Source organism: Anser cygnoides, chromosome 1 (assembly GCF_040182565.1).
Source record: "Anser cygnoides isolate HZ-2024a breed goose chromosome 1, Taihu_goose_T2T_genome, whole genome shotgun sequence".
In the NCBI taxonomy this organism is placed as follows: domain Eukaryota; kingdom Metazoa; phylum Chordata; class Aves; order Anseriformes; family Anatidae; genus Anser; species Anser cygnoides.
This window is the reverse complement of record NC_089873.1, coordinates 6,359,135-6,377,127: the sequence shown is the minus strand read 5'-3', so window position 1 is coordinate 6,377,127 and position 17,993 is coordinate 6,359,135. Positions and strand designations below refer to the sequence as shown.

Here is a 17,993-nt window from a genome sequence, read left to right as displayed (position 1 = left end):
GGAATGAAGCCACCACCGAGTCAGAGGATATAAAAGATCCTTGGGCCAATGCAGAAGTATAGAGCTTTTGTGCAGATGGCCCTGGCTTCCAACTGGTCCCTCCAGATCCACTGAGCCAATCCAACAATTAGAGGAAAATATTCAGAAAGCAGAACCTCGCAGAGTTTCTCTCACCCATCTGCTCCCACAGACTCTGCAACAGGAGGAAATCTGGCTTGGGTAGCAGAAGAAGGGTGAAATGAATTGAAAAGGACTCTGAATGGGCCAGAAGTTCAACTCAAAATGCAACCAAACTGTGAGAGAGTTTGGAATGGACTGGAACAAAAAAATACATTGGAAAAATATAAAAAGCCCCAGCTGTAGAGGGTTCAGAGGTCTGAAATCCAAAGCAAGAAAAGCCAAAAGCATGAATTCTTCTCCTGCATGACTTCAGGAAGTAAAATACACTGTCTGTCCACTGAAAAGAGTCCTTTTGTGTCTTTTATGAGTACTGTACATGTTTACGTGTCTTGACTGGTCACGTATATAGAAATATTCCTGTATAAGCAAATATTTATTCCTGTCAAAACATTTCATATTAATAGGCAATAGAAAATCTTCATAGATAATATACTTTTGGGCATTTTATTTTTTTTTACAGCCACCCAGCAGAGTATAAAACCTCCCTAAACCTCCCTTTTTTTACTGTTGGTATAGTACTTTCCAGGTTCTTCTTTAACAGGCAGGTTGGCTTGAATAGCTTCCATTTTTTTTTGGATCTGAGTCAAATTTAATGTAAATATTCAAATGACATCAATCACCTTTGAACTAAGCCTTCCATGCATTTTGTAAATTTGTATGTATTTGAGGAAGCAATCTTTTTTATTTATTTTTGCTTGAAATGGTTTTGCTGGTGCTGAATGTAGCTTGCATTGTCTTTTTAAAATAAGACAATCAAATCACATAATGTAATTCGTCCACATTATTAGCCTTCCCCAAAGACAAAGCACGGGCTAGACACCGAAGCTTGAGAGACATGTGAGAGAAAACATTGCCTTTAAATTAGCATTAGCAGATACTGTAGGCAGGGAGGAAAAACTATAAAATATATGCTCAGTGATGGCATGTGCTTGCATGTTCCACAAAGAACAATAAAGCAGCATTTGGCAAGGTAGGGTTAGCTCCTGTAGTCAAGACGAGGGGATTATTATAATAACAAAGCAGCCCTGCAAACTCTGCCAACTTATTTTTACCAGTCTTGACATATTAAATTGTTTTTTTTTTCAGCTTGACTCCTGAAATAAAATGATTTTACGAAAATCTCATTTTTCAATAAAAATTAGAAAATCTAAGCTGGGGAACTGAGTGTGGAACCCTAAGGCTTGGAAAGCTAAATGGCAAGCTACTACTTTTTGCCTCTCAAATCTAAATATCACAAATTGTAGTTAAGCCAGGTTCATGATTTACTTGGACTTCACACATGATTTATGAAAATAGGGCAAAGGCAACACTGAACATACAGTAGTGCCAGTGGGCTGCTACACCAAAAACAACATTCACTTCTGGAGCTCATGCTTTGTGTGTTTAATGTCTCTGTGTTAGTGAGTTCTTGAGACTAATCCCTGTGTTTCTTTGGATTGGATCCCCATCTTCCAAACAAACTCCAGTTCTCTTCAATTGAAAATACCTAAATGTGCCTTTCAATAAAACCGAAGAATCCCTGGTTTTGCCACATAAAATTTAACTAGTCTGAGGCATGGTATTAATGGAAAGGGAATTTAAAACTTCACACTGAAGACTAGTGTTTTTGCTCTGCTTGCAAAGAAAATTGCTTTGATTTAAGAAATAGTAACACAGAGGACTGCATAGTAAATCTTTTTTTTCACTTGCACAGCAGGCTGTGTGCTGTGTCCCTTCTGTTGTGTTCAGGGACACCATGAACTCTAGTAGTACAAATAAATACTTACAGATCTGGAGGTCCCCAGTTTTGGACAAGTGAATGAAACATCCTAATTTAGCAAACCGTGACTTCATTGGGACTTACTCACTGAAGAGGTGCTAGAGCCCTGGCATGGGCTAGGGCCCTGACATGTAAGTAAGAATGAAATCTCAACGGCTTCTGTGGCTTCTGATCAAACTTTTAGTGTCTGAATTCAGCGGTAAGCATACCCACTGACTTCAAAGACAAAAGTTTGACCCCTCAAACACACTGCACGTTTGAATAAATTCTTGCATGCAGAATCACCCAAGCATGCAGATGCTGTCATTGCTTATGTTGAGGAATGCCTAACCCTCCCCAGTAAATTCAGCACAAGAACAAGTACAAATATTTAACTGTAAACATATTTTTTTAGCTCAAAGAATGTGCAAGCTGTAATAATGGATCTTCTTAAGCACCTTACTCGATTTTGTCTAGACTTTAGTCTTCATCTTGACATGTTCTATTAATACGCAAGCCACATACAATATGAAAAATACATACTGGACTCATTTCATAAAATGAAATGTATACAGATTAAGTTAAAAAACTCTGGGCCTTTATGCTACTTTCTGGACTGTAGGGACAAACATTTAGGGATGGCTTCTGCAGGTAATGTGAGACCTTGCTGCAGACACAGGATCATTTTCTACTCCTTTCGTAAAACGTGACATACAAGTCTTTAATACAAGGTGCACAGCATAGCAGTACTGCAGATAAAGTCTGGGATAATTTATGATTTCTGAGGAGAGGACATGAACTCTTGGTCCTAATGATGAAATAGTGCTTAGTCTTTTGTGCTTTCATGTACAGCTTTAGCTTGGAGAGAAATTTAGTATCACTAATTTGACCTTCAACTTTAAGGTTGAAGAGTGGCATGTTTTGGCGAAAGAACGGAGTAAATTTAGAGCAGTTTTGATAACATGAATATAAGGTAAAAAAATATTTATTTTCCAGGAGAGGCAGTCAGTCAATAAATTATCCCTTATATGAGCCCATTAGGAATCTAATATTTTGTCAAGAAGTTATATCGCTCAAGTAAAAGCAATGCTGCTACGATTTCTTAAGATGATTTATTACTCTCAAGACCATATGATTTTCAGAGAATAAATCCCATCCTGGATTGAGAGCCCCTCCTCAAATTACTTGACTAAAATTCTTAGTTTCAACACAGTTTGAGACAAAGCTGAATCTACACTAACAGTGAGAAACAGGCAACAGAAAACTTCTAAGGTGCATATAATGCGATATATATCACATTATTTTTCCTCAGTGTCTCAATTCTTTCATTTTGCAGACCTAACCAAATATGAAAACATTAAACACAATCTCTGAGCTCAAAGCCACTTCCAAAACTGCCAAGTATAAAACTGTTACTGAACCGCTCTGTTCTGTTTATCATATTAAGATACATTTTTTTGATGAAAAAATGCTAGATTGCAAGTGTAACATAATAGAACCAGCAAGCACTGCCAGCAGGTCTGAGGAAGAGAGAATAATTCAGAGATATTGTCATCTGTAGGCCAATTTATATTGTCAGACAGCAGGTTCACATTAGTCTCTGATGTCACTGCAATAATGGCATAATATAACGATTGAGCAAAGAATACCTGTGGGGTATAGCTATACTGTGCGGTATATCTATACTTGTTAAAGTATTTCAGGATTCATTCAAAGCCAAACCAGAGAAGCAAAAGATCAGGATTAGAAGATAAGTGAGAAAATGCTGTTCATAAAGACTTCTGAATATTTTAGTCTTTGTTTTGTGATGATGAAGCAAGCACAATGTTGTATGCCATTGATTCAGTGGGTTCATGATTAAAATAAACTAATGTAGCAATTTGGGGGTTTTGTGTTTCCTTTTTTTTCCCCTCCTCTAACAAGAAAAAAGGCTTTTTAACAGTTTCTCGCGGCAGGCATAATGTGCATCTGTGCTCTGATTTACTGCACATGCTGCCTTCTCTAGCATCATGTTAAGTTAGGGTATCAGCATGGTAGGTCACACAGTGGGAGTGACCTTTTGCTAATCACTACACATCAGTTACTACTGGCACACAGCTCATTACTAAGAAACCCTCCAACTAGCTGGCTTTCAAATATGCTCACGCTTTGATTTTTTTTTCCTTTTCTTTCTTTCTTTTTTTTTCTTTCTTCCTTTCTTTTTCCCCCAGACTAAAGATTATACCTTTACATAAAAGCTTCTGTTGTGTAATTTTGTCAACTAGGGTTCCAAAGTCAAAAAGGCACACAGTTAATTTTCCATGATTATAAAAGGAGCCTGAAAATTCATACTAAAGGTAGGCCTGTAATCTTGGGTTTCATTAAAAAGGTCAGAACATTTTTACTCACCACCTATTATTAAAATGTTTGAGGGCTGCCATTAATTTGATTTTTCCGGACACAGAAATCTCACTGGAAATTAGAATGTAATCCTGCTGTTGCTTTACTGACACTTTTCATAGGGAAGGATACAGCTGCAGGGACTAAGAGCTCTCCTGCAATTTACAATTGGTTACTTTGGACAAATGGCAGGTGACTAATGCAAGACAAACTGTTTGCACAACCTGGGAGCAGTGGGTTTAATTTCAGTTTCTGAAAGAGGGGAGAAAGTGTTTCTATTGACGTTGAACTGCGAGCTGTCCCCTGCCAATACATCTGCCACATTTAATACACAACAACCCCCCAGCCGACAATGTGATTATTAGAGGTACAGAATTCAATAGCTTAAGAATACAAAACATAGCTGGAGCAAAATGAAATGCTTTTTAACTTACCGGCCATTTGCTGAATGCCGCTGAAGGCACCCAAGTTACTGGAGGAAGTTGCTTGCTGCAGAAGCTGCAAATTAACAACACAAAACAGCAATCTATCTGACATTAATGTAACAAATGAAGATAAAACTAAAATGAGCTATCATTTCACATTTGGAGTATTTATGCTTTCCTTTACATTTATATAGTCTCTTGCTTCCGTCTATTGTTGGAATGAACATCCCTAGAGTCAACGCTGTAAATCCATATTAATGTCTAATCTCTATTAAGAAACACACAGACACAAGGGAAACTCAATAACATTGCTGCTTTAAAACAATTAATCAATTTATTCTTTTTAACAACCAGGTGTTAAATCTATTTAAACCAACATAGCGTGACTAATTACAACCCTCTGTAGTCTAGTAGTTACTATAACTCATCTCTGTCAATCACGGTCCATTCTCCCCCACCCTCTTGAATTAATTTTTTTCTTTATTATCTATATGAATCAAGCACACAGATACTCATTAGACTGGTATTTGTATACAGCAATTTAGCCTACCTCAGTATTAATTAGCCTACCTCAATACTAATATATATTTTTAATTGCCAGGTAAATTGCTGTTTATCATTATATCACTGTACCAAAGCATTGTATGCATACAAATTATGTATTTATGCATATGCAGTACATATATGGATGCATCTATTCGTCTAGCTCAGAATCACCAGGAACTCCCCAAATTATCAAAAAGCTTCTCAACCAGTGCACGCAACTGCAGAGCCTCCCAAAACAGAGGCTCTCTCTCAGCTGTGCTGCAAAGGGAGACTTGGCAATCCAGGACCTAAGACACACGGCCATGCATTTCAGATTTCTCCAACAGGGGCAGCAGCTAGCACTTGTTTTTCATCTTACATACGGATCAAAGAAAATATCATTTTAAATTTATGAGAGACAAATTGCTTTCCTCTGCCATCTTCGCTTTCTGTAAAAGATAGTATGAATCACGCATGTTTAGCATTGATGGGACCATGCATTAAAGTAAAAGTAATTTCCAGATGAAAATATGTAAAATTAGAGGACTGAACCAGAACATCCAAGTTTAGAAGCCGCACCATATAAATACAGACTGTACAGTGTTCAGATGCCTATCTGTCCTTCCCTAAAGAATAACTTAATTTTTATCCCTGCTATAAAAAACAGAATCTAACGTTCAAAAGAACAATAAAACTAATGGAATCAAATTTTATTTTGTAGCGTGAGTAAACTTTAAGTGCTTGCCTTGGACAGCAGTGACACATTGAAATGTTTATTCAAATTCTGTTCCTTGTTATTTATTTTTAGACCATGCAATAAACATGCGGAGTTTTTTTTAGAAGACATGCTACATGTCCCGGAGGACACAGCACGTTATTGAAGGGAGTTTACTTCAGCTAGTTTTCATGGTTCTAAAATAAATACAGCATTATATAGCCATCGCCTCTGAAATGAACTTACAGCTAGGTATTGTGGTGTGAGTCCTCCAAGACCTGTGAGGTTTCCCCAAGTGGCAGTATTGAGCTGTTGCATCTGCTGTGCCAACTGCTGCTGCAAACGCCGCTGCTCCTTGTCCTTTTGGGTGTCAGCAAACTTCACCACGATTGGCGAAGAGCAGCCCTGTGGTTAGACAGATCGGGAAACAGAGGAGTTAAATCACACCGAGTCAACCCTGCATCGTGAGCTCAGCCATGTCCCCTAGGGCCACCAGCGATGGCACGACCTGACCGTTCGCCCTCTCTTTGTGATTGGCATATGTAGGACTGCAAGGACTAAGATTTTCAGCTTCGTAGGAAAAGAGGCCACGGAGAATTATTGATTCCCTAGTTCTTTTTAAAAAAGCACCTTTCCTCAGGCTCTATTCTCCTTCCAGCTATCAAAACTGCTGCCAGAGACAGCGAGTGTACCAGTCCTCTTTAATTAAGCTTCACAGCTGATGAGATGGACATGATGCTTTGTCTGCAGTCTGTTTTCAAGGCATTGCCAATGGGAGAGGTGTCCAACCTCCCTGCTGCCAGGGACCACACAGCCAACGCCGCCCTGCCACCATGGGCTGACTGTGCGGTCGTGCTCGGTGCAGCTGGCTCCTGTACCCTAAGTAAATAGGTCCAGATTTACTGCAGAGCCCATTATCAACGGGTCACTGGTCCTTTTCATATCAAGGACCTCGCATGAGCACGAAGGGCGATGCTGCTTGGACAATTCACCCACCTGCGGTCTGCTCCCTGGCACGCTTTGTATCAAACACCCTTAAGATGTGAACAAAGGGCAGGACGCAGACCAAAAGCGACTAGTTCTGGTGATAGCAGCCCATTCCTGATTGACACCATTCTTTTATTTCTTATCTGATTCTCCTAGTGCTTCTATGAGCCTCTTGTTTAATGATATGGGAGGGCTGCAAGATGCCTTAGGAAATAGGGAGGTTTTAAGAAAGAACCAGAGATCTGGTCTGCAGTCTACTCCTCACCCATGTCTGAGGGACTCATGAGAAGAAGTAGGAGGTTGTGGACTAGGTGGACTGTCGAGGGAAGCTAAATGTACAACCTTGGACTCCAGGTGGGGTAGTCCTGGGCAAAGTTGCTGTGAGAATGAGACATGTGAATGTGAATGATGTCTCCGCTACTTTTTTTCCCTGCTATCAAATGTTTTCACATTTTAACCTTTCAAGTCTGTTTTTTTTTTTTCTTCTCAAATCAAGGGAGCGAACTGCAATGATTCAGTTCTTCAAATTAACTCAAGCATTTGGTGAGTCACAGAACCTGCCAATCCATTCCACACTGTTTTCGAGCTACACAGGAGCCAATGAATAACTTCCCTCCACCACCTTGCTTTGTTATTCTAATTTCTTGTCTAACTTCAATCTGAACACAATGGTAGGAGTGAAAGATGACTCAAGTCCAAAAAACACAGCAGCATTTTAGCCAAAGTGTGTTGTGTAGGACGGGGTGCGGGGTTTTACTTAACCTCTGTCCGCTCTCACAACACTGTGAACATCTTGAGAAAAGTTCCTGTCCTCTACTATCTACAATGAGCAGCTGAGTACCTTTTCTTTGAAGAACCTCACACCGGGACAAATGATAAGAACATTCAAAATCAACAGATGAAATGATGAAATAAACCACAATAATAATATCTCTTTTATGAAGATCTCCCATCAACACTGTTCCTTTAGAATTATCTTAGAAAATCATCGCTTGCGATTTATTATTCCACCTCCAACTCCTTCCCTGCGTGTTTCATCGTAAAATTGTCTTTCAGTGTTTCAGGGAGGAAGAAAGGAGATACATACCACTCCAGCAATCAAATAAAGATTATGAAGCAGTCATCTTGTTACAGAATTACCTCTCTTCAGTGATTTTTATACTAATATTAAAAACAAGGCCCTTAAAAAAATAATAAAAAAAGGGATCTGGAGGTTGAAGGGTGTGAGAGAAAATTTTCTGGTTTAGCTAATAAAGAAGCAAGCTGTCCTGTATTTAATATGAACTTTGGTAGCATTGGGCTAAAAACAACCAGAACTTACTGACTGCTACCTAGGTGTACAGGAGAATCAAATTTATTTCCAGAGAAATAGAAATGAATTTTAAAGGAAGAAATATTTTATGGCTATTTCAGTTCTCAGTTCAGCAGCTCAGAAGTCAACACTACAGCTGACATCATATTTATGAATGCTTAAATGTCAGTAAATTGTATAAAAACAATATCTCTGCAATTTATGAATCTATAATTCATTTTTTCACTGTCTGCTCTATATTTCATCACTTCATCATTTTTGAGAGAGCAAACATTTTGAAGACTGAAATTATATGTAGCAAGTGGCTCTATATGAGAAAAGGGTTATTGTTGCATCAAATTTACTCCATGATAACAAATTAGTGTCTTCCACTGGTGCTGCATTTGAATGTCCTAAACAAACAAACAAAACCCACAGAAATGAGAGAGAAGAGCAGAAACCCAGAGCAGCAATTATGTTTTAAAAATCAGTTGATTTAACCAGGTCACAAAGTCAGATGCAAAAAGTAGTAAAAGAATTCATTATTTTAGGAGATGTCTTCATCTGGACATTAACATCCCCGTTGTTCTTTCTTAGCCCACTTTGAAAATACATCTTGGTCAATGATGCGTGCCAAGAAACAGAAAATAATGAAGTCAGAAAAAAAATTCTGCAGTAATTGAGTTGAGATGTGATTGTGTAATACACATTCTCCCCCCAGCCCACTTCTTTTTTTCATTAAATGTGAAATAAATGTGTCCAGGGACCACTGTTTCAGGCTGAGAGTCAAGATTTAACACTACGTAAGCTACGTTAACTTTTACCAGGAGAGCATTGGCAAAAAAAAGCAAAATTGTTTTGCTTAAAGAATGACTTCTGCTTTATGCTTTTGCATTTTCTATCTTGAGAGGAATGTCCCAGTACATACACAATGTGCACCTCCTCTCCTTATTCAATGGCTTGGCATCTGCACCCCGCACCCCATTTAGTGCCATTTTCTTCTCAACATCTCGTGTTGCCTTCATATTTTTCTTTGTGGTGGCAAGACAGTAGGTACAGACTCTGTTCAGTCCATCACCCATGAAGGCGGAGGGTGTACTGCTTCTCTCCAACAAGGGACTCTCAGCCTGAGCTCAACTGGCACAAAGACCCAGATGTTCAAAGTGCAAAATGTTTTGCCTTGCCAATTTGGGGATCTCACTGATGATGACTCTAAAGATGTTGAGATTCAAGAGTAACTATTCTACAGAACTAAAGTCAACAGGAGTATCATATCAAAATGCAGCCTCACTTGGAGTACGGCATTTAACAGAAGAACGGGAGAATTTGTCTGGGATGTATTATCTCTTTAATGTTAACATCTTCTGAGGCAGAGCTGTGTAAAATTCATTTTGCTAGACAGAAAAATACATTAAAACACATAGAAAAATAGAGGTAAAACACAATATTACCAAAAAAAAAAATTTTTTTTTTTTTTACCTGGAATCAAACCCAGCAAAATATATAGATCTGAATTAATGGAGCAGTGCATGGCAGACAAATTACTACGAGTATTATTTCAAAGACTCAAAGTGGCAGTTTTTTCACAATATAATGTCAGACTACATATATTGTATAGCATCAGCTTTCTAGTGAAGATAATTTCAATTATTCTCATCTCATTGGCAGATTCTCATCTAAAACTGTTTAGAGTCTAAAAATGCATTGCACTGAAAAAAAAACACATTGATTATAAAATAAGCTCAACCAAATTCAAACGTGATGTTTGGAAAGACAATAGCTTTGCAATGCCAGTATCATTACTTGTAGAATATGGGAAACAGTTAGTGACATTTTCATGCACTGCCTTCTTTTTTCTTTTTTCTTTTTTTTTTCCTTCTCCTCCTCTCTCCACCCTCCCACCCCTGCTCTCCCCCCTTGGCTCGTTACACAAAGCAGCTCAACGACATGACGCAATAATGATTGTTTAGCACCCAGCATGCTGTGGGAGACTAGAGCATTGCAAAGAAAAGTCACTGAGAAAAATCGAAAGGTCCTGGTGGAAAAAATAAATAAAAAGAAACAAGTGCACATAACATCAATGCCACCTCTGAGAAAAATCATCACTACACGAAGATACAGTATACATAATACAGTATAACATGCACTCTCCAATGATAAGCTAGAAGATCCAGAGTAAGTAAAGACTTAATACTTGTGCGGTTTTTTGTGCAAAATTCTGAAAGACCATGACAAAAATCACAGACTGACAAAAGTTTGAGATTGCCAGACAAGCTGTGGCATTCGATCACCACTCCAATGACCGGATCGTTAGCCTGCAGCTATATTCACATTAAGTGAACAGGTTTAAAGTTTTGTGTTGCTCATCATTATAAAATACGAGGCCGTAGAGGCAGTGTGGGAGGAGACAGAGCCCCTTGCTTGTGAGGGGCCAGCCACGACGGTGCTCTGCAGGAAGCTTCGGTATGCTCTGTCAACATTACCATTTTTATTGGCTATATGAAGGAGAAATTATATTAACTTAAAAAGAGATTCTATTTGCAGAAAAACACATGCACTAGTAACTCAGCGTGGCCACATTAAATCTCTTGAGCTTTTTCTCAGAGCAGCGCAAACCAGAACACTTAAAAATCTATTTAAAGGAAACTAAGAATTTTTTGGGGGGGAGGTAAGGGGGTGTTAATATTAAAGGTAATTTACTCATTAGATATACTCTGAGTATGAGTAAGGAGTGGTATTCACAGCATTTTTATTTTCTGCTGAATGCCACTGAAAACAGGACAAAGAGCCGTGGTTGGATACCACACGGCAACCTTATTGTGCATTTCCAGGTCATTAAGGAAAATAAGCTTGACACGGAGAGGCAGAGTGAGTTGGTAAAAAGTTTAAATCTGTGATTGTCATGTGTCTGATCTGGTCCAGGAGAGCATGGCTTTACCATTCGCAATCATTTGCACAAAGAAAACAAAGAAAGGGCAAATGATACAGTACTGTACCTCCATGGTCTGAGACTGGTGCATGGCTTTGATTGCATTCTGTGCCATTGCCCTTGTAGAAAATGTGACAAACGCACAGCCTGTGGGAACAAGGGGACAGGGAGCAGGAAAGACAAAAAACAACAAGACAAAAGGGTTGGACGCTTGTTAAACCAACACAGTCTACGAGAACGGCCACAAGACGACACTGTTCTCAGTAGTACATAAAAATAAACAACTTCTCTAGTTTATTTATCGACAGTGCTGACTTGCTAATCTGACCATAGATGAAAGAAAAAAAAATTAGGTGGGGATGGGTGAGGAGAAAGGGTTTCTTTCTTTAATTTGTTTTTTTATTTTCTTTGTTCTTTTTGTTTTGTTTTGTTTTCGTTTTGTTCTTTAGCCACAGGGTTTGAAATAAGTAAGGCTTTTATGCAGAGTTTGGATTGCGTAGTTTAGTCTCTTCAGGCCATGCATTAATAGTTGCTTGCTATGGCTTTTGTGTAGGTACATTTTGGATAGTGAATAAAGAACTGGCGTCACCAGCAGCTGAACTGAGAATTTAAAGGAGTCCATAATGTCACTTACATATTTCTGTGATGTGCCAAGAACAACCATACAAATAGGGATGAGAAAAACTCCACTGTATACTCTGCAACTAAGTGTGGAAAGACTCAGACAAAATTCAGTAATGTAGGTGGAATCTCAACATTTAAGAAAATAACATATTTAAAATAAAAATCTCTATTTTTTTTGTTTCTCAGAGTCCTAGGTACATGTATAATTCTTTGATCTATGAAAGCTACCACCAACTCGAACAATTCTGAAGCTATGTGCATGAATAACTAAAAAATCACTTTTCTCGCTTTATAGCCTTTTAAATCATAATGAAAAGCCAGTAGGCGAATGCCTGGGCTATTTTTCCACCCTTTTACTGTTGTCAGTCATACCTATACTAGGCATGGTACAGGTCAACTTTCTTAGTGCATGACTCACTGCCCTTTTGACTAATAAAAACACTGCCTTCTGAGATTTACATTTTATTCTTCATGCACCCTTGGGCATCTTAAAGAAAAAGACTGTGAAATTAATGCAGATTCAGGCTGATTTTGTAATAATACCATGGCACACTAAAAGCTTAGCTAAAGCAACACAGACTTATTTCACTTGTGATCTCTAATGACTTTAAAAGTGCATTGATTTTCAGCTCCCTTAGCCTTGCACAGTTTGAACTTAGGTTTCAGAGAATAATTTAGTGTTCCACTCAATTTCCTCAAAACATTATTATTATTACTACTTAAAAGATTTCCAAATGAAGCAAATCTAAGCACTGAGAGGCTAAAGCATATTGTCATTTTAGAGCTAATGCATGAAAGCTACATTCTGGCATCAAAAATATTATATTGTTGCCCCTGTGGCCAATGGGCAAAATAAACCATTTTGCAATCCAACAAGCAACAGATTGTTCGGTTTATGTAAATCAATTAGAGGCATAAAATACCTTTTCTTTTTGCTCCGTGTGTACCTGGTGAGATTATCAAGTCAAGACTGTATTCACATTTTAATCAAACAACAGTAAGAGAAAGCAATGCCTGATCATTACCCAAAAGCACTACATCTAGTCATGAAAATAAAGTCAATGCATTTTTGCATCATGCGGTAGTTTTTTCTCTTTAATGTAAAGGCCCTTGGTACAAGAAAACCTAAGCTGGCTTATGAACCTCTGGCTGATGGGTCACCATTATAAAATCAGAAGTCAGGATCCTTTTATGCAAACTTCACGGCAGTGTCATGACACATTACATGTTTCTCAGGTAATGTAAGAACTGATGATGTCTTACTGCTGTTTAGACACACTACATGTTGCTATACTACTGCTATTCAGCATCAATGTCCTGTCAAAGAAAATGATGTAACGAACAGCTTTCTGTACAGCATTCTAGACCAAATGTGCAGTAGAAGGGTAAATAAACTACAGTACCTCTGCTAGCTTCCATGTTGCTGCTGTGCATTAAAATTAAAGAGGCCCAAATTTACCATCAAAGTAATCTCTTTTAAAAAAAAACTCATTTCTGTTATTATCATTAACAGAGGAAATAACACGGAGGATTTTCATTTCTTGTCTTGATAATTCATAAGGGGATGAGCACAAATAGAGATATACTGGAGGGCAGGCAAGAAACCCCATAGAGCCTTGAATAATATTGTTCATAATGGTCAAGAAACTGCTTCATTCAATTCTTTCGCTCTCATTATCCAGGAGTGTGTACCATAGTGACAATTACTGAATGGAGGTTTAGAATGCATAAGAAGCATGTAAAATGTCAACAAAAATCAGTAAGACACAGTTTATGCATTTATCACAATTTCTACCCAGCAGTACTGCTGTAAGTAACTTACTGAGAGATGTTGCAATTAGCAGGTCTCAAAAGAAATGTGAATCAGCAGAGAAATAAAGCTGTACTCCTCTCAAGATAAAGCAGACTCACTCTTCCCTCCCTTAAGCTTTTTCTCTTTCTAACCACAAAGCTCAGCTGTTGGGGACTTTGCTACAGCAAAACCTCCCTCCTCATTGCCCAGCCCAAATTCATTTGCTTGGATCCCATTTTCCTTTGTTGTGGAGTGAAAAGACTTCCGTAGCAGATCTCTGCAAAGTGCTGTATAGCAAGCTACCTATTTAAAAGAAACTTGTTCTCTGGGCAAGGGGAATGCTTGATGAATGAGGTTATGCGGCTTGAATATGAGCATTTGGAAACAGCATTCCATGGAGAAGACAGGACTGCATTTTAATTGAGGTTTGCCAGCCAGAGGCTACAAGGTTAGGTCCCCTTGTTATCTCTGGTCAGCAAGCCATTTCCCACCGACGGACTGCCCATTTGCACAGCAAACACCTAATTTGCCTAAATAATCATGGTAAAAATTCACTAGACAACTTCATTTCTAAATTACTTGATAACCTAGACTTTCAGTTGTTACCATCAAGCACCCCAATTAGATGCTAGATAATTAAACCACCTTTCCAGACTAAAAGCTACATGCATTCATATTTAAAGGCAATTTTTTCAGCTATCAAACTTGGACACATGCTCAGTATTTGCATATGTTATGCATGCACATGTATTTTATTATGTATGAAACATGGGATCCTATATATTTTATTATGTGTGAAACTTGGGATCCTTTCCTTTTATGTCACACTGGAGAGAAGCTAAACCTAGATAACAGGATTCAGTCCACTTCATCGCCAGACTTGCACGTATAAGTTAGGTATTGAGAAAAGTTGTTCTTCTGAGATACTTGTATTTTCTGCCTCAGGTGACAGCAGCACCTTTAATTTTCTATATGGGGAACATATACACTTTAGGAGGATGTTTTCCTTGGGCATCTAGAATTTCATCAAAAGTCGGTGTCTGAGCACGCTGGGTTTTACTTGTTAAAGCTAGATGAGTTCTGGCGGCCCTGAACCATCCTGTACTCATCCTGGTTTCTGACGCGTTGGGAAAATGCTCTCTTTTCAGTATACTCCACTCTGTATCTCATGGATATAGGTGGTCTTTTGGGAACATGCCAGTAGCTTTAGGATTGTAAATCACAATTATAACAGGACAAGACTAATCAGATTTCATGCCTCGTAGTGCAAGGAAACAAGAAAGATTTCCATGGCCTCTCACCTCATCATATGAAACTCTGCATTAATTGTAGTGCCATGGGCCGAGCTCTTCTGCACCAACAGCTACAAGCAAACTGTTTCTGTTCTACCGTACCAAGTTCTGATACTTCAATTACTGCCCTGTTACTGGAGCTACGGAGCTCAGATTGGGAGCAAAAACCCAGAGAAGGCATATTTCTATAGCTAATGTATTGAAATTACTTCCTTTTATATCTATCTATCTATCTATCTATCTATAGATATATATAAATCTTTTGTAAATATGACTAATCTAAAAGTCACCTTGCAATTATTTATCACCTCTGGTTTCAAAATGTCAGGGATTACTAACAGGAGCAAAAGGGGATGGAGAAAAGAAGGCTGAGAGTTTTGGTTCTTTCTCTAAGGCTGCCTTCTCACCCCCTACAAGAGAGAGGTTGACTAGGGAAAGATTTCACCAAATAATTTCCTGCTACGGGCAGAATTGAAGGAGGGCACCCAGCTCCAGCACAGAGATTTTGAAGCATGTTATTGCATCTGCCATCTCAGCTAACGTAACGTCCAAACTCACAGGTTGGTCTTCTTTCCCCCCTAGAACTGAAAGAGAATTTTGAAAAGGCTGCAAAGTTAGAAAAGCTTCCTCCTTGAACCATGCCACCCCATAACTAGGGCTCGCTGCTCGAATTAATCTGAAATATTTGAAGATGCTCAGCGCTGCCCCATTTCAGTTCCTGCTTCACTCGGTTCTTCTCATCTCAGGCTTTCATACGCTGTTTTGAAATGTTCAGTTGGCAGTTCATGCACAGAGTAACATAACATCAATACCAGCGAGCTGCCAGTGAAGTAGAACATTTTTAACCACAGAAGCCTCAAGGTAAGGGGTCTGATTTCATACCTACACAAGAAACCTCCCAGATAAAACCACCATTGTCTACCAGAGGTTTAAAACCCCCAGATCTTCACTGAAGACAAAGGGAGATGCAAAACCCCTAGACATTTTGGAATCAGGCCTAGAGTTAAAAATGGGAGTTTAAGAAACACGCCTTTAAAGTTCTGGAGATGAAAGAAGGGCAGATGTAATCAATTAAAAACAAAAAAAAACAAAACAAAACAAAAAAACCAACAACCATACAGCGACCCCTCTAACGCAGAAGGCGGCTCAGGAGATTTTCCAAGGCATCCAAGCAATCGCAGTATTATGCATGGAGGCTGCGCAGCTGGTGGTGTAATGGTTGTGCTACAGCTTCCCAGTTTACCGTAATTGAGATTTTTCTTCACTTTCTGTGAAGAAACAATAGTGAAAAGCTGCAAAAATACTCTTGCAAGAGGCATTTGGGATCCTCTGAGATGAAAGTCTCTATTTAAGGAAAAGATAAGGCTCAAGTAAAAAGCTATGGAAATTAAGTGTGATAAAAATAAGTCCTAGCTGTGCTAAAATATTTCTAGCTGAGATTGCAAAGTAGACTTTCCCTTTTCTACACTGTGATACTATAGCATAGTCTGCAGGGAAGACCAGCCTGGGAGACAGCTTTCTAGTAAAAAAAGATCACACAAAAATATGTCTTAGTGGGTCACACACATTTCAGCTCCAAATGAAGACATCCAATAGTTTACTGTACAGACATTGGGTCATTAACTAGTGCTGAAGATATACAATGGCAGGTCTGGGAACAAGTGCAACAACTCTGCCCAAAGTCAAGTCTGTTGAAGAAGTCACAGTAAAGCTCTTTAGTTTATGCATGTCAGGCACATAAAGCCAACCGCAGGCACATCGTGAACGTGCCTTATCCCTTTGGCTTTACTGACTTTTCTCGACTGTTGACCAGATGACAAATTCTAGATAAATTCATGGTTTCCTCGCAGTGTTTCTAATTGGGCAGTCCATTAACCACCCGGCAAAGTACAGACTTCAGTAACTGGAATTTATGCAACCAAACGGGTTCCAAAGACCACATTCTCTACCGGTGCCTCGATGACCCTCCTGCTGGCATAAAAACTCGTGTATATTATTTCATTTCAGGCCTCCCTCTGAGCAGGGATTGCTGACAAGGTGCAGAAATGGAAACTGAGATATAGAGTTGCTGGCCTGGCCACAGGCCAGTTGAGACACTGGTCACTTGATGTGTTCGCTCCTTCACACCTTTTGAAACGTTTCACCAGGGGAAGAAGAAAATTAAATGTGCCACAATGACTGGGAAAATTAAAAAGTTACCATATTACAGTAAAAGAAATAAGGTAGGAAGGTGCTTCTGAAGAGCAAGAAAAAACACTGAACTTCCCCTGTGCTTGTTTCTCATCACTTACTGATGCAGAGGTCAAAAGGTGGCCCCTAATCCAGGCTGCTCCCATGGTGGCACTTCACCTTACTTGAGCTCAGAAAGGAGCAGTAATACCCATAAGGAAAAACAACCAGACATAAAGGCATAAAACATCCTCACCTACTCTACACTGCAAATAATTACGATGCAAATGCTAATTGTCTCTTATTCATTCATCAAGAAAACCCCCAAATCTGAAAGTCATGAATGGATTTTCATGGAATTAAATTGCCTGACCGTGGTATAACTCTCCATGCCATTTCTAACCTGCTTTTAAAGCAAACAAAGAAAAAAATATTGCTGTAACCAATGTGTCTAGAAATGTGCACTTGTCCCATGTGTCTGGTGTTAAAAAAAAACACAACACACAATTAGGAGCCTGGAAGGCGTAGGAATATATATTTGGAGCTTTTCCCCAATTTCCGTGGTACATCCAATTGTCTGTACATGTTATTAGCAGGTTTTCTTCAGAGCACGCTATTAACCCAGTCGAGTTGTTTCTGGTATCTCTTATATAAATCTGCACTTAGCAATACAGCCAAATAATTTGTTGCGTGGTGTTCCTGTGATAAGGATAAGAGGATTTTTTTTATCATCGTTATGGATGGTAATAATTCCTAGAGTGATACAGAGATATTGATCCACTGGTCTAAAAAAAAGCATCTTATAAAGCTAGAGGAGCATTGCTATCCTTGTTTTAAGGAAGGGGATAATACATGATGAAAAAATCAACTCACCTACAGACATATAGCACATTAGTAGCCCAGCTACAAATCAAACTTGGTTATTTCTGGCTAGTTTTGCACAGTCC

At 38.8% G+C, this 17,993-nt stretch overlaps 1 protein-coding gene across 11 annotated transcripts in view; it reads right to left on the bottom strand.

The window, feature by feature from the left end:
• Positions 1–17,993, bottom strand: part of CELF2 (CUGBP Elav-like family member 2) — a 374,770-nt gene that overhangs the window by 49,216 nt on the left and 307,561 nt on the right. For 10 of the 11 annotated variants that reach the window (XM_013185426.3, XM_013185427.3, XM_013185423.3 and 7 more), the window contains 3 exons: positions 11,237–11,316; positions 6,209–6,367; positions 4,732–4,795 (listed from right to left, as the gene is read on the bottom strand). In XM_013185426.3, coding sequence (XP_013040880.1) covers positions 4,732–4,795; positions 6,209–6,367; positions 11,237–11,316 — 303 coding nt within the window. The remainder of the gene's footprint in view (positions 1–4,731; positions 4,796–6,208; positions 6,368–11,236; positions 11,317–17,993) is intronic. The other variant, XM_048062540.2, reaches the window with a different exon arrangement.